This window comes from Ursus americanus, chromosome 8 (assembly GCF_024610735.1).
Source record: "Ursus americanus isolate L20-20 chromosome 8, mUrsAme1.1.p, whole genome shotgun sequence".
Classification (NCBI taxonomy): Eukaryota; Metazoa; Chordata; class Mammalia; order Carnivora; family Ursidae; genus Ursus; species Ursus americanus.
The window spans coordinates 66442003-66468691 of record NC_142134.1 but is presented as its reverse complement, the minus strand read 5'-3'; the positions used below and the strand labels follow the sequence as shown (position 1 = coordinate 66468691).

Genomic DNA, 26689 nt, shown 5'->3' with positions numbered 1-26689 from the left:
TGGCATATCATGGTGGGGTTTAGAGTAGAAAGAGTACCTCTGAGATCCAGCAGCACAGGGCAGATCTCTCACTTATGTCAAGTTTCATTTCACCCTGATGATTTATAGGAATCACTGGGAGTAGCTTACCAGGCAGTTCTTCCTCCCCATCAGTGTTACTATCTTGAGGATCTGAAGGCTGAGCGCTCCCTCTTCTTGGACAATTAGGTTGTTTGCAGGCAAAGTCCTTGTTTTCATTGTCCCTTTTGCTTACAGTCTTGACAAGTACCCTTGTCAACAGGGGCAGGTACAAAGTTAGTTCTAAAGTGTGGTCAACACCCCTGTAGTTGCTGTAATTGTAGGGTCATGAGGTTATTTGCTTGATAACCCTTTTTCTGTTCTAAAACTCTTTCGAAATGCTCAGCAAGATGTTATAGCTCAGAAAGGGGAGTGATCTCCCGTTTTAATTTGTTTCTTTAATAAATCATGAACCTCAGGGAGAAGCCCATTAACAAAACGAGCAGACAAGGCACCATCAGCTTCGCGGTCCCAGAGGCCAAAATGCTCTCTAAATATTTCTTCTAAGCAAAATCAAAAGTCTGCAACTGATTCATCCCTCTTTTGTTTACAGGACTGTATCATGGCCCAATCAATTCTCACAGGAAAAACCCTGGGTACAGCTTCAAGCAGTGACTGACCTACTTTTCTCACTTGTTTAATTGTTGTTGTTCTTTTGAGGCTAGTTTGGTGGGATGCTCAAAGACTCTTTAGAGGGGTCTTTCCGATCGTCTGATTGGAGCCATCCCCGGGCACCTCCTGGACTCCTTACCCCATGTAAATGAACTGGTATAAAGCAGGAAATCCAGGGTCATACACTCCAACAAGAATCTTGAAGTCTACAAATTTAGTTTGATCCGTCTTTAGCCTGGGCAGTCCTTCACAAATAGGAGCTCTGGTCAAGACCAGGGTTTACATTTTGCTGCGGCTGAGATCTGCGGTTCACAGCATTGTCTTACTCTCAAGGACATCAGGAGCTTAGAAGGTTCGAGGAGGTGGGGGCAGATTGAATGGAACATGAGCATCAGGACAGTCGGGTGCAGGGGGTTAGCTGGAGGGTCAAGTCTTCAACCTCAGTCAGAGCTTTTGTCGTCAGTGTTTTGTCTCTTTGTAATGACTGTTTTTATAAAGGCTGAGAGCCATGCTGCCTTCTGGAGGCCTCTGTTAACCAACCAAAGAATACATTTCATTGTTTTTGAGAGATTTGGGATCCTCTTTTCAAAGGTGCCCCTAAATTGGATCATCTTTTCTAAACTGTAGGTTCCCCAAAGTGATGGCTAGAATTCCAAATTATGCTTTTGTAAGGTCCACCCATTTTTCCAGAAAGGCACAAGATCCTGATCGATTGTGGGTTCACATATAAGAGGCAGGAGTCTTTAAGGGAGGCAAAGATTGAGACCAGTTGGAACCCATCTCTGCCTTCAGATTCCTTAAAACAAACCATGGGCAACAGGATAATCCCACCACTGCCTAAAACCCAGGGTATCACAGGTTCTTCCCCTTACAGACAGGAAGGTCACTTACCAAAGGAGCTTCAACAAACAGAAAGCAAGTGTGCACAGCAAAGCTGGACAGCTCAGAACACACAGCAAAGCCGAGATCCTAGAAAGTGACCCAGGAAACTTCACAGTCAGTGAGAGAAAACAGTGAGCACAAAGGGCTTGGTGGGAACCGGCACCTGGTTTGCTTACAGGCCACAAGGTCAAAGGGGATCATCATCATCATCATCGTCTAAGGATCCCACCTCTGACACCATTGTGCACACACCAAAAAAGACTACAAACCCACAGCACTCACACCAAACATGGAATGAGGCTCTGAGACATACTGTTCTAAAGCTGTTTATCCAGCGGGAAGGCAGCGAGCATTTACTCTCTGTAGTGACTGGTTACAGTGTTAGAATTTTCTTAAATGAAAGGGAATCGGTTAGTCGTTACCGCTTATCAATTTGGGGGAACTATTTTAGTTTTGGTTATGATTTTCAGAGGCAGAAGCAAGAAGTGACCCAGGTCAAGTTAACCTCACTTGTCTTGCAAAATAAGCTAAATTAAGCTTTGCTTGTATGACTAACTGGTTTTGTCTGTTCAAAGCATTTTCAAGTACAGTCTCCATTTGTTTGACTTTAACATGGAACTATCAGACGGGACATAAAATACTACTACACAAGAAGAAAGAAGAAGGGAGAAGTCAGACAACCTACAGAGATGTAACAACAGCATATAAAATTTAAATTTTTTGGAACATGGCTTGACTTATTTAATGTACATTCCTACTCTTATCACTGAGCTGTAACATACATAAAATAAAACGTACAGAAGTATTCAGTTTGATGACTTGACAACTGTATACACCTTTGTAATCACCACCCCAACAAGACAGAGAAACAGAACATCATCGTCCTCTCAGAAAGTTCCTCCCTGCGCCTTCCTGCTCTTCCCTGTGTGATGCCCCCCAGCCTGGGGAAACCACGTTCTGACTTCTATCATCATAAATTAGGTTGGCCTTTGGGGGGCGGGGGGACATTTATCACAGTTTGTATGGGCACGCCGTCTTTTGTTTAACATATTTTTTTTAGATTCATCTGTACTGTGGTATTCTAATTTGTTCCTTTTAATTTCTGAATAGTATTCTACTCTACGAATATACTTCCATTTGTGTACTATTCCCAGGTTGATCAATATTTGGGTTTCCAGTTTCTGATTATGGTAAGACTGCTATGTGTGTCCTTCTGTGAACATAAGTCTTTTTCTCTTGAACAAATCTGTAGGATTGGAATTCCCGGGCCACAGGGTAGTATATGCGTAAGAACTCAAAGTGCTTGTACCCTCTTACAGCCCCCCCGGCAGTGTGTGATGGTTCCAGTGGCTCCATAACCTCTCCAAAATGTGATGGTCGATTTGATTTTGGCCTTTCTAGTAGGTCTGAAACAGTATCTCATTTGTACTTTTGTCAGTATAAATGCAGACCTTCTCTTGATGTGCTTACTGATCGTTCCTACACATCCTTTTGTAAGGTGTCCATTTAAATGTCTTGCTCATTTTTTGAGTCTGGAAGAGGTAAACACGTACGTAACTGAATAAAAGGCAACAAAGGCTTTAGAGCACACAAAATGCTCTTTGGCACGTGCGGGGGGCAGGGAAACCAGGAAAGCTAGAAGATCATTTCTATTTGTAACAACTGGAGTGTTATAGGTGCTCACTCATCATCCTAACCCTTTTTTTTTTTTAAACGTATTTGAGATTCATCCGTGTTGCACGAGTCAGTAGTTTGTTCCTTTCTCTCGCTGAGTAGTAGTCTCTGGTAGGGATGGACCACGGTCTAGCATTCCCCAGTTCAAGGACATTTAGATTGCTTCCAAATTTGGGGGATATGAATAAAGCAGCTATAAATACCTGAATAGAGGTTTTGGAGTGAGCATATGTCTGTCTTTCTTTCGGTAATTTTCTAGAAGTCTGATTGCTGGCTCATATGGTAAGTGCATGTTTAACTTTATAAGAAGCTACCCAACTGTTTTCCCAAAGGAACTGCACCACCCTGCACTCCCACTAGCATCATATGAGGGCTGCCGCACTTCCTCCCCAGCACTTGGGACTGTCAGAATTTTTTTGATTTAAAGCCATTCAACGTGCAGTGGTATCTGTGGTTTTAATATGCATTTTCCTAAGAAATAATGACTTTGAGTGTCTTTTTTTTTTTCATCATGATTAAGTGTATTCCTTAATCTCCATCACCTGTTTCCCCCATCGCCCCACCTCCCTCCTCTCTGGTGACCATCAGTTTGTTCTCTGTAGTTAAGAGTCTGTTCCGTTTGTCTCTTTTTTCCTCCCCCTTTGCTCGTTTGTTTTGTTTCTTAAATTCCACATATGAGTGAGATCATATGGCTTGACTTTTTTAATTCAGTAGATAAAAGACACTACTGGGAGGCACATCATGAAATCTGGAGTATACGAAAATTACAGGGGCTCCAGGGGGATTAAAAAAAAAAGGAACAGGCAGTGGGGTGCCTGGCTGGCTCAGCTGGTGGAGCATGAGACTGGATCTCAGGGTTGTGAGATCAAGCCCCACGCTGGGTGTAGAGATAACTTAAAATAAAAATAAAAATAAAATAAAATGGAACTGGTAGGAAAATGGCTACAATTAAATAAAAGGAAATGTCCTCTGCAGAAAGTAGAAGAGAGGTCAGCAGGGTGCAGGGGGCAGGGGAGGAGGGTTTAGGGAATTATGATGTAGTCGGGACAGGGTTTCCATTGGAGATGGGATTAAATGCTGTGGGTATAGATAGTGACAGTGTATATACATAACACTGCAAAGGTCTTTAATGCCACTGAATTATACACTTACAAATGGTGAAAAATGATGTTATGTGTCTTTTACCACAATAAAAAAGTAATGTCTAATAAGCGTGTATATAAAACAAAACAAAACAAAACAAAAAGACATGTCTCCAGTTTGAAGACTTAAAAAAAAACCAACCATATGTCAGGCAAACTAATTTAAAAACAAAAAACAAAACAAAACAAAAGCCATGTGCACCCAGGCATATTCTAATAAAATGTTTGAATTCCATGATGAAGGGAAAAAAACCCTCCAAGTTGCCAAACAGACATGAAAACATGTGGGTATTTTTATCATTTGGTTTTAATATCTTTTCCACAGATCTGGCGAATTAGGGAAGAAGTGCGGTATACTCCGTCTGCCTTCTTGAAGCTGTATGCAAAAGTACTTCCAACTTTAATCTCTGTGAGGTGGATAATTATTAAAATGAGACAGCAAGTCAAAGACATCAACTGCTAACATACTACTGCGGGGTCACAATACAATTTATCATCAAACAGACACCTGAGAGTAACACAAAGTGCCATTAATAATTACACTGCGACAACAGGTGGCAACCTGGGCACACGGTCACGCTGAACTATTCAAATGGTTCGTTCAATAACCTTTCAAGTTTCCACGCATTTTTAATCAAAGACCTGACATTTTTTTTAAGGCCTGTTCTTTCTTATAATTATTTCAGATTCTTTATTCAGCAGTTTCATAAACAAAAAGGAAATAATCTGTTTTTCTGCTCTGACATTAAACAGTAAGTCTATGTATATTTAAGTAGCATTTGGTTAAGAAAAATGAAACGGTTTTTTATGCCATGCTAGCCATATGTCTGAAATGCCTAAAAATGAGAAACTCTTTATTAAAGAACACTTCATCTTATCTTATGAACACACCAGCCCCATGAGAAAAGGGAGCCCCATTTTTCAAGGTTTCTATACATCATAAAGAACACTGGACACTTAATATTTATGATACAAGAAAAAGCAAGTGATTCGGCATTTTAATCAAATAGAGAATGCTCTCTAGGGACCACACTGAGGTCTTTTCAGAATTTTGAATCTTTGATTTTTAAGCTAAAATTCATGATGGACCTACTACATGTTAATTGAGAACATATTTAAGCACCTACTGTGTGCTAGGAGCGACACAAAGGATACATAGATTCCTGCGTAGTATTAGTCCTTGAGGTCTAAGTGTAAAGTGCTACATGTGGGATGCATGACTGATCCAAACAAAATAGACGTTCATTTGTTTTCCTTTTTTTTAGGATTTATTTTAGAGAGCACACGCACATGCAGGCCCAAGCTGGGGGAGGGGCAGCGGGAGAGACTCTCAGGCAGACTCCCCTCTGACCACGGAGCCCCATGCGGAGCTCACCTCATGACCCACGAAATCATGACCTGTGCAGAAACCAAGAGTAGGACGCTTAACCGAATGAGCCACCCAGGCGCCCCAACACTAGAGTTTAAATGTTGCTGAAATGCAGAATGATTAAGGGAAAGGTTTCTGAACTTTGTTTAAAAAATAAATACATAAAATGAGTAGGGATTCAAAGGGCAGACAAGAAGGGGGAGATCCTTTTAAACAGAGAAAACCCCTCAAAGGTCTGTATTAGTTTGCTATTGCTGCATAACCGATTACACAAACTGAGCGCTTTACATCGACACCTGTAATCCGGCGCACAGCTACACGGGTCAGAAGTCCAGGCACAGGGTACCTGCCCACCAACAGGACAGATGCTTCAGTTAATGAATGGAGCGGAGGCAGGGAGGGATTCCAGTGCACACATCTATGAAGTATCCTCACCAAAGTCACACTTGAATCTAAGTAGTGAAAAGCAGCACCTCAAACTTTTCATTTGCATTTCCAATCGTGAACGTGTATTCCCTTCCTGGAAACCTTCCTTGACCATTACAACACACTGGTTACAAGTATGAACTCTAGGGGCGCCTGGGTGGCACAGCGGTTAAGCGCCTGCCTTCGGCTCAGGGCGTGATCCCGGCGTTCCGGGATCGAGCCCCACATCGGGCTCCTCTGCTGTGAGCCTGCTTCTTCCTCTCCCACTCCCCCTGCTTGTGTTCCCTCTCTCGCTGGCTGTCTCTATCTCTGTCAAGTAAATAAATAAAATCTTTTAAAAAAAAAAAAAAACAAGTATGAACTCTGGAGTCAGACTGTCTGGGCTCAAATCCTAGTTCCATTACTTACTGGCTAGTGACCTTGGGGAAATGAATAAGCCTCCGTGCCCCACATCCTCAGACACAAAAGAGGGATCATAATAATAATGATCTCACTAGGGAACTGTATGAATTAACTAATAAAACACTTAAAACACGTAGGACAGGATCTGGCGCGCTCAGCAGACATTACCTCTTATTACTGGCCCATATTTCTAATAGAGCACATATTTCTTTTTTACTAATTTGCAGGAGTTCCTCATGTACAGGACCCACCATTTTCCTCCAATACAATCTCCCAAACATTCTTAGGCAGCTGGTCCAAATGCTAGGAGCCACTCTATTAGAAGATAGTTGGAAAGCACATTTTAGAAATTATCACAGAGGAGTAAAATCAATATTTTTGACAAGGATAGAGCTTACTACTAAGTACAGAATCTAAATAATTCTCCTGGTAAGAAATCTCTCAAGACCTTTTGTAAATTTGGTGGTTAAGCAACTCTTTTAAAGTAGCTGTTGAAACTCTCTCAAACAGTAAAGAACACTGATATACACAAAAAGCCATATGCTCCCAAGATTATCAAACCAAAGAAACGATTAATGTAGTCATTAACAGAGTCCTGGGCTTCCGGGGCCAATGGCAAACAATGGCACGTGTCCCGCCACCTCCTCGTCCCGTGCCCAGGGCAGATCATGAGTCAGTCCTAGCCCTTTCCTGATAAGCTCACACAACAGTCCTGATGGCTAGACCCCATTCACCGGTGCAGACATTCCAGAAACCTATTTGCCATCCAGGTTCTAGTGCAGAAGTAGGGGTCACAGTCAACTAGGACCCCCCCAACTGTACTTGTATAATTGGCGGAGGGATCATGACCAGGAACTGGCCGGCCTCCTAGAGAGGAGCTGGGTAGTAAGGGTCAGCAGGGAACGGTGTGAGATCACATCAGCCGAAACGCGGGCACTGAAAGATTTGTAGTAAATAATGCAGTAATACCGACAAAGCCGTCAGCGGCAGGAGCACACCATCAAGAAAAACAATTGTGTGACACTCAATCTGCAAGATCTCCATTAAGTCTGGAGATAAAAGGGAAAAACACGTGTCTGCATGTATGAAGTTATGAAGGGTATCTTCGCCATGCTGAAGAGAAAAAGTCTACGTTTCCAAATGCTAGGGACGCCCTCTAAATTCCTTTGAGACTCAGAAATTGAGATAAACAAGCTGGCCAACTCACTAAGCCCGGGCGGGGGGGGGGGGGGGGAGGTGGGGGGGGAGGTTAAAAATCTATATTCCTGTAACAGAGGAAGGAATAGGGTTATACGAAGAGACAGCCAGAGTTCAGATGCTAAAAAAGCCTACCAAGATCTTAAAGACGGAACTCAGAGACAAAACAGAAATCCAATTAACAGGAGCACAAGGTCCCAATGTAGGGGGTAGCCCTAGGGAACGAGGGCTGGTCTCAGCCTGTAAGTGAGGGGCAATTAGTCCCAGGAGTGGTGAACAAAAGCATGCAACCTCAGGAATCAGCCAGACACTAAGGACTGAACAGACTCAACACACACCCCTCCACCAAGAAAAGAGCCCCTGCACTTACTATTACCGTGCAATGAATCAATTCTAATAAATCAATTTCAGCTTCATTAAATGTGCATATAATCCCTGGATTTTTAAATATACCTCTGTGATCTTATCAGGTGTGGTTTGCTTTAGTGGGATATATAAAATCATAGAACTTTAGCAGTTCAGAAGCCCTGAAAGATCATCTGCTTCAAAACCCTATTTTACCATTCAGGAAAGGGAGGGCCGGGACCATGATGACCGGCTAAGTAAGGGTCACAATTCTACTTGGTAACAGTAGCTAACTCGAGGCCCCTGTATCCATTCAGCCTCATAGTTATTTCCTCTGTACACTCCTTTCTGGTTGTCTTTATCAAATAATAAGAATGCCAGTTCCCTGCTTACCCAGCACAACTGTGACATGTAGGTGTGAACCCTTCCTAAAAAGGGAAACCTACCCAAAAGGCAACTACTTCCCTATGCTGCTATGATTCCTTCCATCTTAACATGGCAGCTAAGCTTGAGATGGGGGCAATTACTAGTCCAGGATAAAGTTTTCAACCTCGAGAACGCAGACAAGAAAAGGACGGATTATTTAATCGTCAATAATACCACACTGCAGTCCTAGGTGTGACTGCCCCAGTCACTCCCAAACCATTCGATAGTAAAATGGGAGGTTCAAATTCTTTCCTTCAACAGCTCCTTAGACATAACACGCAGCAGGTGAGGATTCTCCGTTACCTTGTTATCCCATCAGCCAGCCATCACTAAAGAAGTGGTTCAACGCAAACAAGTCCCAGATCTTTTGTTCCACAAAGACTTAACCCCCACCCCACTGCCAAAGAGAGCACTTAAGTTGTCGGTTAAGTCTTTTAGGGACATAATACTGAGAATTATAGGCCTAGAGATCACAGTCCAGGGCCAGAAGCCTACAGAAGAGGTAACTCGAGAGGATCAATTTACCTGTCCATGCTTCAGTGGGCGCACCTGTCGGACAGAGACAATACCAACCTCATGAAGTGGTTTTAATGAGCTGTGGTATGTGAAGGATTTGGCACAGGACCTGGCACACGAGAAATATCTTAATGTTGGCTGTCATTACAACTTTTAAATCAGTTAAAGGTTGTTATAGATAAAGTTAGTTCTATAAGCCAAAGAGCAGTATAGACAGCTTTAAAGTTCTCTCGGCATTGTATTTCCATGTAATGACCATACTGGTTTTGGGAGAAAGTTAAACTAGCAATAGAAACAGTTTGTAACCATGTAACTCAATCATGACTCCTGCAGCTTACATCAAAACTGGAAACAGCAGGTCTATCAAATTAATTTCCTCAGAAGGCTAAGCCGTGTTTTCTGAGTCCCATGCTCTTGAAAGAGAACAATAAGACCAGAATCTTTCCATTGATTTTATTATCCTGCAACATGCCAACAGAAAAATCAATGCATTCCTAAAAATAACCCAACCTAAACTGAAATAAACCAAAAATAACCACTCAGGGTCAGAATAAAATATAACCATGAAGGCTTACCCGTAGTTTCATAGACTAGCAAACAAAGAAATATAAAAGAGCAAGCGAGAGCCTGACTGGGGCCATATGACGTTCACCTCCCAGCAATATTTTCCAGGCACAAGGGAAGCCTGGTATTCACCGACGGCAGGTCCCCACACTTTCCATTGGAAAGCTGCCACCATCTACTACCACTGAACATACTAAGACCACGTAGAGTGCCTCCGTCATCCCCCCTCACCTGTGCTCACACAGTGACAGCAGGACCCCCACAATTTAAAAGGTTTTATAATCACGCAAATGGGAAAAGATGGTAACGCTAACGCAAGGACCTGAGAACATGAGAAAGCTGAAACAAGGGAAAGTCTGACAAAGTTTTTATACTCACGGTCCTAATGTGTGGTTGCTAACTTCTAGCTGAGCTGATGGACAAGTTTTTCAACTTTACCCCTGAGAGAAGAGCTTTTTTTTTTTTTTTTTTAATAAGGAGCCCTGAAAAATCTAGTCACAGAACAGTTGTCTAGGGTTCTTTAAACAGGCAATAATCTCAAGTGGACAATCTCTATTTCTCAGGGGTTTCAAACCGGATGACACCCATTTTCGGTACTTCAGAAGGCATTCATCAGGACGTAGGGCTCTTCGTGGTCTATCCTGGCAGGGAAGCCACACAGCCAAGCCAGCCGTCTCCCGCTAAGAGCTTCCTGGTCCAAACCACGTGAACTGCCAAGATTCGATAACGAGGCAAGCCTGATAACAGAGATGGGGGCCACAATGCAAAAGGACCAGAAGATGATCCATGGGGCAGTGAATGGAACATGCTTGTGTCTAGACAGATTTCAGGCTGGGCACAGTACAGAAGCTAGACAGCAATGGGTTGAACCTGAAATGAAAAGTAAAGAAATGAAGACAATGGATTCAAGCCACTTTTCAAGAAGCTTTATTGTGAAGGAAGAGAGTGACCCCTCCAACATGGCGTGACCAGGGGGTATTTTGGGGAGAGGAGGAAAGGCATGGCTATGTACACCCAGGACAAACATCACAAACCAGGGGAGAAACTAAAAACACAGGAAAAACAAGTGATGGTTTCTCAAGAGAGAGGAGGGAACGGGATCAAGAAAAGGCCGGGGGAGGGAGGGGTGGTAGGCAAACTCATCTGGGTAAGACGCTGTCCATTATCAAATGAAAAGTGGGAGTGTAAGCCTTGACCTTACAGGTTGGGTATTCTTTGAAGAACCTCAAGCTTATCCATGATAGATTCATTCCTCATTAAGAATGATGCAAGATTCTTCCCCCAGTCCTCCTTGAGAAAAAAAACAACAACAGTGGAGAAAATGAGACTTCTTTACACGAAGAGTTACTGAGTGCTTATGCACTAGACCCTGAAGATACAGAGATAAATATCACCATCAAGAGCTCACAATCTGGTAAGAGAGGGAGGATTATAAATAGCTCAAACTGTATGAAGCCTGCCTTGTTGCAAGGGAACAAGAGGCAGGACCCAGTCACAAGGAATGAAGAGTCAGCCTAGCATTGTCAAGGTGGACTGCAAGTCCCACGGTATTGTAATGACTTTAGAATTCTAGTCGAGCTTGGCCATTAAGGGAGAGTTTATGCTTGGTCTTGAGAAAACACAAACAAAAGGCAGGTTTAAAAAAAAAAAAAAGATTAATCTAATAGAAAGCACATTTGTCTTAAACATGGTCCTAGAGATGAATACAGCACTCGTCAATTTCTCTTTGCCTCTTTGTGAGAAAAGAGCTGGGGAGCATTGCACAATAAAACAAAGGATGCTTTTAAGTCTTATCTTGATGGGAAATGAATCAATTTAATTAGACTTAGATTCAAGCCAACTTAAAGAAAGAAAAGCTTAACAGTTACATTAAAGAATCTGTATTACACTTGCACCTCTAAGGCCGCCCTAAGCTTCCTTTGATTAAACTGAAGGAGGGTTTAGACTGAAGTGTCATCCCCAACACAATCTACAACCCCCTTTCTGTACAGCCCCCACTATGAGGACATCACAGAAGTGCCCTTAAATACGCGTCACTGTTCCAGGTGCCACGGTTGCAAGAGGGAGCAAAACAAGAGTCTCTAACCTCAGTGGAACGGACATTCTGGAGGAGGCCAGGTCACATATTTGGAACTATATAATTCAGAAATATCTTCATATAGGGAGTGAATTTAATTCACAATCACATACTGTGCATTACTCCCTGACTAGGGATGGGGGGGCTAGGGGAGCTCTGATGACCCCAGGAATCCCCTACAGCTCCCCAGTCTCTGTAGGGGGCATGCTTATTCCTCTCCTGTGGAGACATTTTGGCCTGCAAATACCATTCTTAAATAGGGAGGAAGCAGTGCTTTTTCATGTAGAGCTAGCAATTTCGCCAAAAGATTTCCTTTATGCTCAGGGCATTGTCATCTAAAAAGTTTGAACAAAAATTCTAAAAACATTCTAAAGGTCTGGATAATTTAGCTTTCTTTGTATAGAATATATAATTCTGTAGATCTGCTCCCATCAGGATTACTCAGGAACAACCACCACCAAAAAAAAAAAAAAAAGATTTCAAATATGCACAATTCAAACACTATGTAATTTAAACTTAAGGCAAAATAAGGGAGAAGTTGGGGGGGGGGACAAAAGTAGTTTTTTATTTTTATTTAAACTAAGAACGAGGAATGTCCATCATCTGAATTGTTAATCAGCTAAAAGCAACTAGCAGAGGCCCACTGCCTGAGAGGATTCAGGCTCACAGCATAGAAAAGAGAAAATCTCCTATCCTGGTTTGTACAACGTGTCTGTCACTTACAAGGTCAAGAATATGACAAGGATGCCCCTGCTCTGGCCTCCTTCGTCCCAACCAAAGCAGCAAAAAAATAATTTTAAAAATGTTACCAGATGATTAGCCTCAAAAAATCTCGAGAATATCGACTGGGGGGATAAAAAGTACTAGAAAATAAAAATGCACAGAGAAGGTGGTCAAATACAAACAACCCTTTTGTAAACATGCCAAATTATATTAAACTTCACTAATAATCAACAATGCAAACTAAAATAAGATTTTTTTTTTTTTACTAGTAAAGACCACCTCTCCCAAAAAAAAAACCCAATCCCCAAAGCAGGCATATACTTGGGAAATTGGGCCTCTCGTACTTTCTCCATCCTTTTATACTAATAATGCATTATGACCAGGAAATGTTTATTTTTTTAAAAAAAGATTATTCATTTTAGAGACAGAGTGTACAGGGGGAGAGGGAGAGAGAGAAAATTCCAAGCAGACTCCCCGCTGAGCACCGAGTCTGTCTCGGGGCTCCATCGCACGACCCATGAGATCATGACCTCAGCCGAAATCATGAGTCAGAAGCTCCACCGACTGAGCCACCCAGGTGCCCCAAGAAATCTCGATTTTAAATCTAAATTAATGGATTTAAGGTACACTAAGTGTTTCGTGGCCTGCTCCACCTGAGTACCAGGCCCTCAGATACTGGTTCAGACAAACGCTTGCTGCTGTCGGGCTTTCCCTTCACTCGGTGCCACCACACAGGCTAAAACCTGAGTGTCCCTAACCCCATGACTGGATATTAAATCCACCTTCGCAAATCGCCCCCCACCTGACAAATGCGCATTTTTCTTGTCTCCTATGAATAAGACCGCCCCTTAAGCTCTCAGCAACCTGTACCAAAAATGTCTCTCGGTTTCCATCAATCTTTGCACCACTTAAAACAGTCCCTCCCTCCCAGGTGAGGCAGCTGCCCCCAATTTGTTCCTCTGTTCTTCCTTCTACTTTTGCTGCAGTGGAGGACAGCTGGTCCAAATGGTTAACCCTCAGGTCACTAGGCTACTAGACAACAGGTTCTCAATCCAGGTGACATCAAAATCACCTGCATCTGAAAAATACCAGCATCCAGGCCTCATTCTGGAACAATCAAACAAGAGCGTGTGGTCTGTAGCCCAGGCATCTGAGCTTTTCATGCTCCCAGGTGACTGCATGCAAGGTTGAAAACCTCAACAACAAATTCACCACCCGGGTTACAGGAAGGTGGAGACAGCTGCTCCCCTCGACCCCCCTGGGGCTGGGATGCAGGGCCTGGGGCATGATTCACACAAACATCATCACTGCCCATAAAGGTCGTGGCATCAAAGTTCTCAGAAAGAACAGCCATAAATTATGGAAGTGATTATGTACTATAAGAGATCTGAGACACACGAGGTTAGGAATAGGTTTTGTGCCTGGAAGGTGGATGGAAGGGGAAAGCAGGTCACTGAACAAAAAGGTCTATCAGCTCCTTTAGCAAGGTCTTCTTAAGCCAGTCTTGCAAATTTCCCTTCAGAAATGCCTATAAAAATTTCTACAAATCCACCCATTACCCCTCTGTCATCTCTAGCTCTCTTAGCCAAGTGCAGCAACAGAGCAAGACAGTCAAGTCTAACTAGGGAAAAGTAGGATAGATACCGCACAGTTTAAAGGCAAGAAGTGGAGTTCCAGAAAGGGATACAAGCATACGAGACTAGGATAAAACTCGTCTAATGGCCAAAGAGAAAGTCATGCCCAGAAATAAAAAGTCACATAAGCCCACCTAAGTCTACAACAAGCAGAATAGGCAGTAACTTTGTTGAATGAATGCAAAAGCAAGCAATTTTTAAAAGTAGGATAGATTATCAAAAATGCCACTAGAGCTAAACAACACATTACAGAACCACCAGTGGGTGAACGATGAAATCAAAGAAGAAATCAAAAAACCGCTGAAGACAAATGAAAATGGAAACACTGTAGTCCAAAAACTTTGGGACACAGCAAAAGCGGTTCTAATAGGGAAGTTTACAAGGACATAGGCCCACCTCAAGAAACAAGAAAAATCTCAGATAAATCCAAACCCACATCTAAAGGAACTAGAGAAGAAAAAACAAAAACAAACCAAAAAAATGCCTGAAGTCAGAAGAAAGGAAATAATGAAGATTAGAGTAGAAATAAATTAAAGAATCTTAATATATATATATATAGAGAGAGAGAGAGAGATCAGTGAAACCAAGAGCCTAGTTCTCTGAGAAGATAAAATGGATAAACCTTTAGCAAGACTCATCTAGAAAAAAGAGGACTCAAGTAAAATCAGAAATCAAAGAGGACAACTGACCTCACAGAAATATAAAGGACTACAAAAAAAGCACTACAAAAAATTATATGCCAACAAACTGGACAACCTAGGAGAGATGGATAAATTCCTAGAAACACACAATCTTCCAAGACTGAATCAGGAAGAAACAGAAAATCTAAACAGAGTACTAGTAACAACAAAAGTCAATATGTAATCAAAAAACTTCCAACAAACCAAAGTCCCAGGCCCTGCCAGGTACACAGATGAATTCTACCAAACATCTGAAGAGTTAATATCTATACTTCTCAAACTGTTCCCAAAATTAAAAGAGGAAGGAAAGCTTCAAAATTCATTCCACAAGTCCAGCATTATCCTGGTACCAAAGCCAAATAAAGACATTACAAAAAAAAAGAAGGAGGAGGAGGAGGAGGACGACGACGACGAGGAAGAAGAAAAGTACAGGCCAATATCCTTGATGAACATATGTGCAAAAATCCTCAACAAATTCAGAATTAGCAAATTGAATTCAACAATTCACTAAAAGGATCATTCATGGCAATCAAGTAAGATATATTCCAGGAACGCAAGGATAGTTCAATATCTACAAGCCCAATCAACATGATCACCATATTAACAAAATGATAAAAATCATATTATCACCTCCGTAGATGACAAAAAGCATTTGCAAAATACAACAGCCATTCATGATAAAAATTAAGAAAGGGGGTTTAGAGGGAACATATCTCAATGTAATAGAGGCCATAAACAACAAACCCACAGCTAACATCATACTCAATGGTGAACTGAAAGCTTTTCCTCTAAAATCGGGAACAAGGGCGCCTGGGTGGCTCAGTCAGTTAAGCATCCAACTCTTGGTTTCTGCTCAAGTCATGATCTCAGGTCGTGAGACGGAACCCCACATCAGACTCTGTGCTCAGCAGAGAGTCTGCTTGAGATTCTCTCTCTCTCTCTTTCTCTTTCTCTGCCCCTCCCCTGCTCATGCACACACGCATGCACGCACACGCACATGCACACACACACTCTCTCTCAGTAAAATACATAAATCTTAAAACTACATACTACTTTACCATGATGTGCAGTAATTTATAGAACTGTTGAATCACTATATTGTATACCCAAAACTAATATAACACTGTACTTTAATTATACTGGAATTAAATTTAAAAAAAAACTACACTGCAAAGCTATGGCAATCAGAACAATATGATACTGACACAAAAATACACATAAATCAATGGTAGAGAATAGAGAGCCCAGAAATAAACCCATGTTTATATGATCAATTAATCTACAACAAAGGTGGCAAAAATACACAATGGGGAGAAGACAGTCTTTTCAATAAATGGTGCTGGGAAAACTGGATAGCTACATGCAGAAGAATGAAACTGCACCGCTTTCTTACACCACACGCAAAGATAAACTCCAAATGGATGATAAATCTAAATGTAGGACCTGAAACCATAAAACTCCTAAAAACAAAGCATGGACTGCAATGTCTCAGACAATGGCCTTAGTAACATTTTCCTGGATATGTCTCCTCAGACAAAGGAAGTAGAAGTGAAAATAAACTACTGGCACTAAATCAAACTAAAAGGTTTTGTGCAGCAAAGGAAACCATCTAGGAAGTGAAAAGGCACCCTACTGAGTGGGAGAAACATTTGCAAATTAGATATCCAATAAAGGGTTAACATCCAAAATATATAAAGAACTCACAAAATTCAACACCAAAAAAAACCCAAACAAACAAACAAAAATCTAATAATTCAATTAAAAATGAGCAGAGGGACCTGAATAGGCATTTTTCCAAAGAAAACACAGAGACGGCCAACACATGAAAAGATGCTCAACATCACTCATCATCCGGGAAATGCAATCAGAACCACGATGAGCTATCACCCCACACCTGTCAGGATGGCTAGTTATCAAAAGACAAGAAATAGTAAGTGTTGGCAAGGATGTGGAGAAAAGAGAACCCTTCTGCACAGTTGGTAGGAATGTAATTTGGTACGGCCACTGTGGAGAATAGTAAGAAGGCTGGTCAAAAAATTAGAAACAGAAAATACCATATGACCCAGTAATTCCACTGCTGGGTATTTACCCAAAGAAAATAAAAACACAAATTCAGAAAGATATATGCATCCCTATGTTTACTGTAGCATTATTTACAACAGCCAAAACATGGAAGCAACTAAGTGTCCATCGACAGATGAATGGATAAAGAAGATGTGGTGTATACATACAACAAAGTATTACTCAACCATAAGAAAGAATATAATTTTGCCATTTGCAACAACATGGATGGACCTACAGAGTATTACACTAAGTGAAATAAGTCAGAGAAAGACAAATACGGTATGATTTCATTTCTATGTGGAATCAAAAAAAACAAACCAACAAAAAACAGAAACTGACTCAAATACAGAGAACAAACTGGTGGTTGCCAAAGGAGAGATGGATGAAACAGGTGAAGGGGATTAAGAGGTACAAACTTCCAGTTATAAAATGTTACATGGATGAAAAGTACAGCACAGGGAACAGAGTCACCATGCTGTCACGAGTTTGAATGGTGACAGATGGTAATTACACTTAGTGTGCTGAGCAGTGCATAACATATAAAACTGTCTAATCACTATGTTGTATACCTGAAACTAATATAATATTGTATATAAACTATACATCAATTTTTTTAAAATACACCACTTCAGCAAATACCAAATACTTTTCCATTCTATGTCTCTTCAAAACAAGATCATTTGAAAGACTGCATGTTTTTCTTTTTCTTTCCTGGTTTTAACCTCAAGGAATCCTTTAAAACTTTCCCTTTTATTAAGGATTTAGAAGATTACAGCTCATTGGGGAACACAATTTCTTCCTATGGACAATTTACATTGTTTTCTTTGTATTTTTAAACCAATGAAATGAATAATGAAACCCAAATATTCGCTGCTATAAGAGAATGTGGTAAATTTATTAAAGTTGGATACCAGAATCATCAAAAAAAAAAAAAAAGAAAAGAAAAGAAAAAGAATGCCACTAGAGAACAGTAAATATCAAAAGTGGATTCTGGTGTTTGGACAGACCCTGCTGTATGTGGGAAAGCACAGATTTAAGCCTGGGCTTACAGCTTACAAAGAGGAAAAAGAAGACCAGGGGTGGGGTGGAGGGGGTTGTTCTGAATAATTCTTAGAACACCAATCCCTTAAACTTTCCTTTTGTTCCCTTTAGACCCTGAACAGGAGGGATCTGAGGGCGAGAAATGATTCCCTGGATTGACAAGCCCAATGTCTGCCGTGTCCTCAGCTTGGGACTAAAAGCCACACACATGGGGCGCCTGGGTGGCTCAGTCGTTAAGCGGCTGCCTTCAGTTCATGTCATGATCCCAGGGTCCTGGGATCGAGCCCCGTGCTGGGCTCCCTGCTCAGCAGGAGGCCTGCTTCTCCCTCTCTCACTCCCCCTGCTGCTGTTCCCTCTCTCGCTGTGTCTCTCTCTGTCCAATAAATAAATAAAATCTTTAAAAACATAAAAAAAAAAAAAATAAAAGCCACACACGTGTCTTCTGTGAGATGCCCTCTACATCTCTGTTTCCCCGGCTCCGACATGAAGGCAATTCCCTTACAAGACACACAAACTTTCTAAAAAGTTTAGTCATGAAGAAACAAGAAAAAAAGGAAAAAAAAAAAAGAAAAAGCAGAAAGAAACCCCAGCTTGGGAGATGATGCTTGCTCTCTTGAAAACTCCCTCCTCAGACTAAAACCGTCTGCATTTGAACAGAATTGCGAGCGACACCACACATAAAGCATTAAAATTACATTAAGTTTTAAAATAAATTTAGTCAGGCAACAATTAAAACCTCCTTGAGCAAGTATGCACCTATCACTTCCTTATCCTTGCAAAAACTGACTTAATAAAGCTACTAAAATTTAAAGGACTCTGTATCCTAATTTTTGCCTGTTTACCAAAAAAATGTTGACAACAATAAATGAGCTGTATTCCCTGGATTTTGGATTCCTTCACAGGAATACAGCCAATAGAGAAAACAATGGCTTTCAGGGGCGCCTGGGTGGCTCAGTCATTTAAGCGTCTGCCTTCGTCTGCCTTCGGCTCAGAGTGTGATCCCGGAGTTCTGGGATCAAGCCCCACATCAGGCTCCTTCGCTGGGAGCCTGCTTCTTCCTCTCCCACTCCCCCTGCTTGTGTTCCCTCTCTCACTGGCTGTCTCTCTCTCAGTCAAATAAATAAATAAAATCTTTAAAAAAAAAAGAGGGAGAAAACAATGGCTTTCAGACGTGCAGCTAAATATGAAAAGAAAAAATCACTGATGACACTAAAACTTAGCACCGTCATTTTCTGACTTACTTTCAAGAGCTTTTACTTCTGGTTTTGGGGCGTTTTTTGTCTGTTTTGTAAAACCATGTTTACAGGCTCCCGGGAAAAGCAGCTGAACCGGGGCAAGGATCTCCAAACGTTCCTGTGTTCTTTTGTTCTTGGTATTTTAATTTCTGGTTCCTTGCCAAACCCACCAACTTCCCTCACACACTCCTGATGATGCTGGAACACTCCACAGGCAAGAAGCAACAAGATTCAGAGGCTGGGTCACGTAACACCTTCTCACCATATTGGAAAAAAACCTTAAGATCTGCATTCATGGACCAAATGCCTGAGTCTGCCCAAAATTCTGTGATATTTCTGAGCAACTTGCCACCACACTCTTCTGTGCGGAGTCACCAAACCCGAGAGATTACTTGCATCAAATGTAAACAGGGGCACGTGGCTGGCTTAGTAGGTGAAGCGGCCAACTCTTGATTTTGGCTCAGGTCAGGATCTCAGAGTCCCGCATGGAGCTCCACCCTTAGTGGGGAGTCCGCTTGAGACTTTCTCTCTCCCTCTCTTTGCACCCTCCCCCCACTCGTGCACATGCATTCACTGTCTCTTTTCTAAACTAAATACATCTTGAGATTCCTGGGTGGCTCAGTCAGTTAGGTGTCTGCCTTCAACTCATGTCATGATCCCAAGGGTCCTGGAATCCAGTCCCGCATGGGGCTCCCTGCCAGCGGTGAGTCTGCTTCTCCCTCCGCCTGCCACTCCCTCTGCTTGTACACGCATGCTCACGCGCTCTCTCTCTGACAAATAAATAAATAAATAAAACATTTAAAATAAATAAATCTTTTTTTTTTAAAGTGTAACTGTAAACGGATTTAACATACCCTTCTTGAAGTGGGGGCCCTACAGCCATGAAATGCTGACTTAAATAAATAATTGTTCTCAATTTGCCGTAATAGAGTAAAAATCTGAATTCACATCCCTCTTCCATCCCTGCACTTGTCCTTTTGTCTCACCGTACAGTATTATATTTGTTAGTATGACTCTTGTCATTAAGGAACAATTACGTTCTCACCCGTATTCCAGGCACTGGGCTAAGACAGGTTTCCCAGTCCTTCCCTTCAAGGGTATGTGCTTTAGGAGAGCAATATCAAGTGTCACATAAAGTGACACGGCAAACAGTAAGCATTACCTGGGTTCAGAGAAGGGATGGATCAAAAGCCAGAAGGTGAGAGAAAAGCTCGCAGGAGTTGAGCTGGATTGTGAAGAACCCAGAATTTACCAGGACGGGGATTCCAGGCAAGAGTGGCAGACTAACCTGAGACACACAGGAAACCAAGTCCAAACTCTGCTCAGGGGACAATGAGAGGCACACTTAGAAGAAGCAGAGGCTTTGTGTATAGGACTGATCCTTAGATGAAAGGATTATTTTTCTTAGATCCATCTTATGTACGTCTTACTTTTCTCCCCGAACAGCCTTCGCACTCAGCACAGTGCCTACAGTATTCATAGTGCCTCAACCAATGTGCATGGAAAGAAAACAGAACTTGTACTGGGAGTATTGGGAAACGAGGCTAGAAAGGTAAGGAAGACTTTGAATTCAAAGTTAAAAACCTAACTTTGACCCATAAGAATTCAGGCCACAGCTTGCACCTCTCGCTCTGCGGCACTCCCCTGGCCAGGAGCGGCCAGGCCAATCCCAACTAGTCACACCTCGGGCTGAATCGGCTGGCAAAGAACTGAGCTGACCATCTCCGTCCCTTCGAATTTGATCACAAGGCAGAAACGGACACAAGCCCCACCGTGCTCACGCTCCCAGTTCCCCAAAGGACCGCCTCACTCCTGTGTCTCCTTCCTCTCCACACTACCTGCTGCCCCTTCCTCCCTCACCCTGCCTCCCCATCTTCTTTGGGAAGATAAAAGCAATGGGGTAGGAACTCCACCCATCTGCACTCCCAAGGCCTCCTGCCTCACCACCACCTTCTCTCCTAATGCAGGGATGAAACGTGCCTTCTGCCAGCAAAACCTGCACCTGTCCGTGGCTCCCACCCATCTCACCTTCCAGCATCCATTTCTCCCACTGCCGAGTTATTCCCCAGTTTACTCCGCTGTGCTGTCACTGTCTTTCCCTAAGAAATCTTCCCTCATACCTAAATTCTTCCTCATCTACATGCTACTACCACCATCCTCCCGTTTCTCCCTTCAAGCCGCCCCAACCTGCCCTCATGGCCTCCGGGCAACAGAGGGCGCCAAAGCGCCAGGCTGGCCAAGCCAGTGCCCAGCGACTCCACTCTCCGGGTCCTGATCTATCAGCATCTCTCAACTGGGGCACCCGCTCCTTCCTTCAAACCTGAATGTGCCCTGGCTTCTACAACCACGGGCTCCCCTCCGTGTCCCCCACCTCACCAGCTGCGCCTTCTCAGGCTCCTCTACTGATCCCTGGAGCTTCAGCCTGAGCCACCGCCCCCTCCCACCTGCATATGCTCCCCTAAGTGACCTTCCACCACACCTGGGTTTTAAACACCCAGCGCAGTCCACGTCTCCCAACACCACCTCTGGGCTGGAGAGAACCACTCGGTCCCCACCTCCACCCGGATCTCCGGAATGCCCGCACTCAGTCCAATCTTTCCCTTCCCTCAGGCCATGCTCAAGTCCAAACTTCTCCAGGAAAACAGAAAATCTACCAGAGCTTCTATAGCCCCACTGATCTCCCCTCTTTTCAGGCTTCCTAAAGCATTTAAACAGTCGACACTACAGGATTTATTACTTAATTACAGACATTCTGGAATTGTTCCCTAAATGCTGCTTTTGGGCAAAACCTTTCTTCCAACTAGCTTTAGGTTTCTAAACAATACAAGCATTCCCTTTTGTCTAACTGACACTAAGCTGGGTGCCCTGGTTGATCTCTGATTATCAGGTCTTTGATGGCAAAAACAAGCATAACGTTCTACAAAAAACCAAAACTCACACATTATTTTACTTTGCTGAGCAGTCTGAGAAAAATATGGACTTTGTCCCTAAGTTACTTGACAAATCATAAATTAAAAAAAAAAAGAAAGAAAGAAAGAAAAAAACCCTTTACCTAGAATCACTGTGTAGCATTATGGAAAAAGAAACATCTGAAAAGCAGGGCTAAATTGTAAAACTTGCTGTCACTGAAGTCCTCATAACTTTTTAAACTTAAAATATTGAGCATTTCAAATAAAACACAGAAATAGAGTAATTTATATTTCCAACAAAAACATTGAAAATTTAAATTTTTATTCAATCTGGGTGTAAACAATAGGGCAGGAATTAAAGAATTTAATTCTTTAATACAAAAGACGACATGATACAGGAAACTAGAGTGGTCAGGCTCTCCATACACACAGCTAAATAAGAAAATAAGTGTTGATCACTAAGGTAGCTGAAGGGTCCAAGCTCTTTGCTACGTTGAAGTCCAGTTCACCCACGAGGTAGAAATCACCTTATCTTCCATTATAGAAAATAAGAAATAAAAAAAGGAAGGAAGGAAGAAAAAGAAAGAAAGGAAAGAAAAGAAAAGAAAAATTTATCCTATCAATTTTCTTTGCAGCAACCACATCACAGCTCAGCTGAACAGGGTTCACCATACCTAAGGGATGAAAACTCAAACCAAAGAGATTGCCTGTCCTTGACCTGGCCCTTACAGGCTCCTCTCTGACCACTCCAGGCAGCGGACACTTGCCCTTGACATCCAACATCAACTGCACAGCACAACAAGCAACACTGCCCCCTCCAAGCCTGTGGGCACGCCTGGGGGGCAGGGGAGAAGGGGCAGGGATCTCACACTGACCATCCCCCTCATTTCCTCCCCCTCCTCCCATCCCCTCACTATTTTGTTCACAATTATCCATCTCATCCTACTCAAATTGGCTCAGGATCCTGAGATCCAGGGAGGAAGGAGGGGAGGGGTATCCCACTGACCATCCTTCTCATTCCTCACTATTTTGTTCACAATTATCCATCTCATCCTTCTCTAATTGGCTCGGGATCCTGAGATCCTGGATCCCACCAACTATGTCCCAAGGGAGCTTTGATTGCCCTCCGGAGTTCCTTTTGCTACATGTGCACCCCAGTATTAGAGCATTTACCATACTGTTCTGAATTCATTAATCTTTCTCTCCCAATACTTGTAAGTTCATGAAGAAAGACCTTGTTTAATTTACATTCTGTAGTGAGTTAAATAGTATGCCCTCAAAAGGGGTCCAAAGTTCTCACCCCTGGTTACCTCTGCAAGTGACCTTATGGGATATAGGGTTTTTGCAGATGTAATTAAGTTACGCATCCTTAGAAGAGATCATCCTGGGTTTAGGGTCAGCCTGAAGCTCAATGACTGGTGTCCTTAGAAGAGAAAAAACAATATCTGAAACACAGAGACACACGGGAAGAAGCGACCTTAAGACACAGGCAGAGACTGGCACTGGGGTACCACAATCCAAGGCAGGTCAGAAGATGAAAGGCCCTTCGGAGAAAGCACGGCTCTGGCGACCCCTTGATTTTCCAAGTTCTGGCTTCCAGAGTCGTGAGAAAAGAAATTTGTTGTTGTATGCCACCAAATGCGTGGTAATTTGCCACACCCCGAGAAAACTAACACCTAGTCTAAACCTCAATGTGCTGCCTACTACCTAGGAAACACACACACACACACACAGACACACACACACACACCAACTGTTGAACTAAGAAGAAAGATGAAGGTCGGGGGAAAGATGAGAAGGCATGTGAACTGCACAGCAGGAATCTGGGACATGCACCTTGCCGCTCAATTTCTATGGGAACTTGGGCAAGTCACTAACCCGCCATGACTCTCTGATTTAGTCCCTAGTAAAATGAGGGGACTGGCCCAGAAGACCCTCTACCAGGTCCCATATACCTTCACCCAACTTAATCCAGAACATCAGCTGATCCTTACATCAATTATAAGTTCTTCCCACTCACTAAATTGTATTAATTTTAGTTTCATCTAAAGAGGTTTCAGGTGCAAAAAATATTGGATTAATATGACATTTCAAAGGCACTTATATTTTAATCAGCTTATAAAAAATTCACTGAAATAGTTTAACTGATAATACGCTGAAGAGTGATTTTCTATACCACCTAAAAATCGGCAAAGCAAAAACAACTTACAAATAGCCGATTTAATGCTGCTGAAACCGTTGACATTCTGAAAAACTCGACCTAAACTTGAATCAGCTGGAGTGCCAATGATCCAGAACCCAAATGTATGATGACTAATTTCCGCCAAGTTATAAAGGGGTATCTCCAACACAGGGGTTTTCTCCACTTGACTCAAGACTGTAATTAAAGGTCCCATACCCAAAATTTCCACTTCAAAGAATCTGGTTAAGAAATAAATAAATACAGCTGCTACCACTAGCAAATGGTCAAGCGTCAGTAAAGGAGTCAAAGAAAAACTCTTTTACCCACTTTCATGCCTCCAGTTTTCCCGTGTTAAACCTTTCGTAATTCAAACAAATGAAAACGGGAGAACAAAGGTGTAATGTGATTTATACTTATCTTACCCATACATCCTGCTTGATTTGGGTTAAATTAAAAACCATATTTTAAGCTTTTCATAGGTCGTGCTGCTCCCCTTGCCTTCATGTTTTTATAGTGGTAGCCCTGATTCTTCTCCAGGAAACCAACCAAAAGAACATAGAAGCGCTCATACTTCACTTCGACAAAATATCCGTTAGAAACACTTAAACTTTGCCAAACCAATTCATCGTTCAGAAAATAAAATCCAGATTCCAAGTGTCCAACTAGAATGGGCAGCATCACACCTGCAAAACTGGACCGTGAATCTGAGCACAAACGTTGTTACGAGACCAAAAACTTTTCCTTCCAGGTGGGAAACTCAAATATCAAGTCCCTCGAGATGGAAGTCTCAACAAACCCAGTTTTCAATCCCAAAGTTCTCGGGCTTTTAAATATGCGGGCTCAAACACATGAAAACCCGGCTGGAAAGTGCACGACTCACCTCAACTGTATTTCTCGCCCTTAATAACCACTCCATTGTAAAAGGTGATCTTTTACCGTGATAAAACTAAGAGAGAGAAAGGCAAGGGGGTTTGGGAATTATACACACAGGCGTTCCAAGTCGCGGCGTTGTTTGGTATTCCGCAAACTATTCATGCAAACTTCTCGGCAGTGTAAGTTACTGTGCACGGAAGCTCAAGGTCCGTGTTTTCTGGGAGCCCAAGCACAGAATGAACCAGCTACAGCTCCGCCGACTGCATGTTTACTTGCATCCTCACGTGGCACCGCGCAGCCACAGAAGCGCTGCGCCCTGACTGTGCAGGGCGCGCCGAGGAACCCGAAAACTTTTACTTTGCAAACTAGCGGAACTAGAAAGCGGCTCCGGGGCAGATTCACTTGCCTTCCCCCGAGACGCGCCCCTACCAAGTCAACCACCCCAGCACCACCCCTGCCTGCAGCTTCATTCACACAAAGGCGCGTGGGTGCCGACAGGACCCCTCTCCAAAGGTGCGCAGAGAGAAAGCGGCGCGACCAGAAAGCGCCCCAGGGAGGGGACCCAGCGCGAGGGCTACTCACAGGGTGACCGTGCGGTTGGGCAGCGTATCAGGGGGCAGGACCTGCGCAAGCTCCAGGCTGCTGCACACCACCTTGCCCTCGGCGGCGCCCGCTGTCCTGCCGGCCCCTCGGGGCCGCCCGTCGTGCTTGCAGCCGGGGGGCAGCGCCGCGGCGCCGCCGCCGCCGCCGCCGCCTCCCAGCAGCGCGAGCAGCGCGAACTGCAGCAGCAGCGGCGGCGGCGTGCGGCCCCGCCGGCGCCCGGGCGGCTCCATGCGGCGGGCCGGGGCCTGCGGGCCGAACGGCGGCGGGCTGGCCTAGCGGGTCGGTCCGGCTCCCGTGCGGGCGGGGGCGCGGCGCGGGCCCGGCGGCGCCCGGAGCCTCATGGCGGCCGGAGGACGGGCCCTCCTCGGCGCCAACATGCTCCTTTGTCCGCTGCGGCCGCGCTCGGCCTCCGGGGAGCCGCGGGGTCACGGCCGCGCGGGTCCCAGCGCCGCTCTCTGGCCCGGCGGGAGCGCCGCCTCCTCCTCCTCCTCCTCCACCGTCGCTGCTGCCGCCTCCCTCGGCCACTGCCCGCGGCGGCTCCTCCCCGCCCGCGGCCGCCACCGCCCCTTCCCTTCCTCCCCTCCTCCTCCTCCTCCTTCTCTCCTTTCCCCACGCCTCCCGCCGCCCGCGGCTCCGGTTAGGACGAGCGCGCTCCCGGACCTTCGCAGCCCGCGAGGGCCGGGGGCCCGAACCACAACGCGGTGCTCGCAGACCCCGGCCTCGGCCTCGGGCCAGCAGTTGTGAGGGCCCCGCCGGAGTTCGGTAACTCGTGGAGAGGGCGGGAGAAAGTTCTAGTCCAAACTCCAGCCACGGTGGCCACTCTCCTTGGCTTCCCTGTGCTGCCCTGCAGACAAAGCCGCCCTGTGCGCCCCTGCGGGGCTCCCATTCTGCCCATGGAGACCTGGCCTGGAATTTGGAGTGAGGGAGAAGATCAGGAATGAATTTACTCGGAGAAAGCAAGGAAAGGGAAAGTGCTCCAAACCAACTGTACCTTCCCATCTCACCCCCGCGCCCCCACAAGGGATTTCATGCCTTCTCTTGGAACACGGTCTTCTC

The 26689-nt window shown here is 43.9% G+C and overlaps 1 protein-coding gene across 1 annotated transcript in view; it reads right to left on the bottom strand.

Moving 5' to 3' along the window:
- Window positions 1-26151, bottom strand: part of ADGRA3 (adhesion G protein-coupled receptor A3) — a 124170-nt gene extending 98019 nt beyond the window's left edge. Inside the window, exon 1 of the mRNA XM_045771479.2 lies at window positions 25613-26151. Within this exon, the coding sequence (XP_045627435.2) occupies window positions 25613-25863 (251 nt within the window). The 5' untranslated portion in view covers window positions 25864-26151. The remainder of the gene's footprint in view (window positions 1-25612) is intronic.
- Between the last annotated feature and the right edge of the window lie 538 nt (window positions 26152-26689).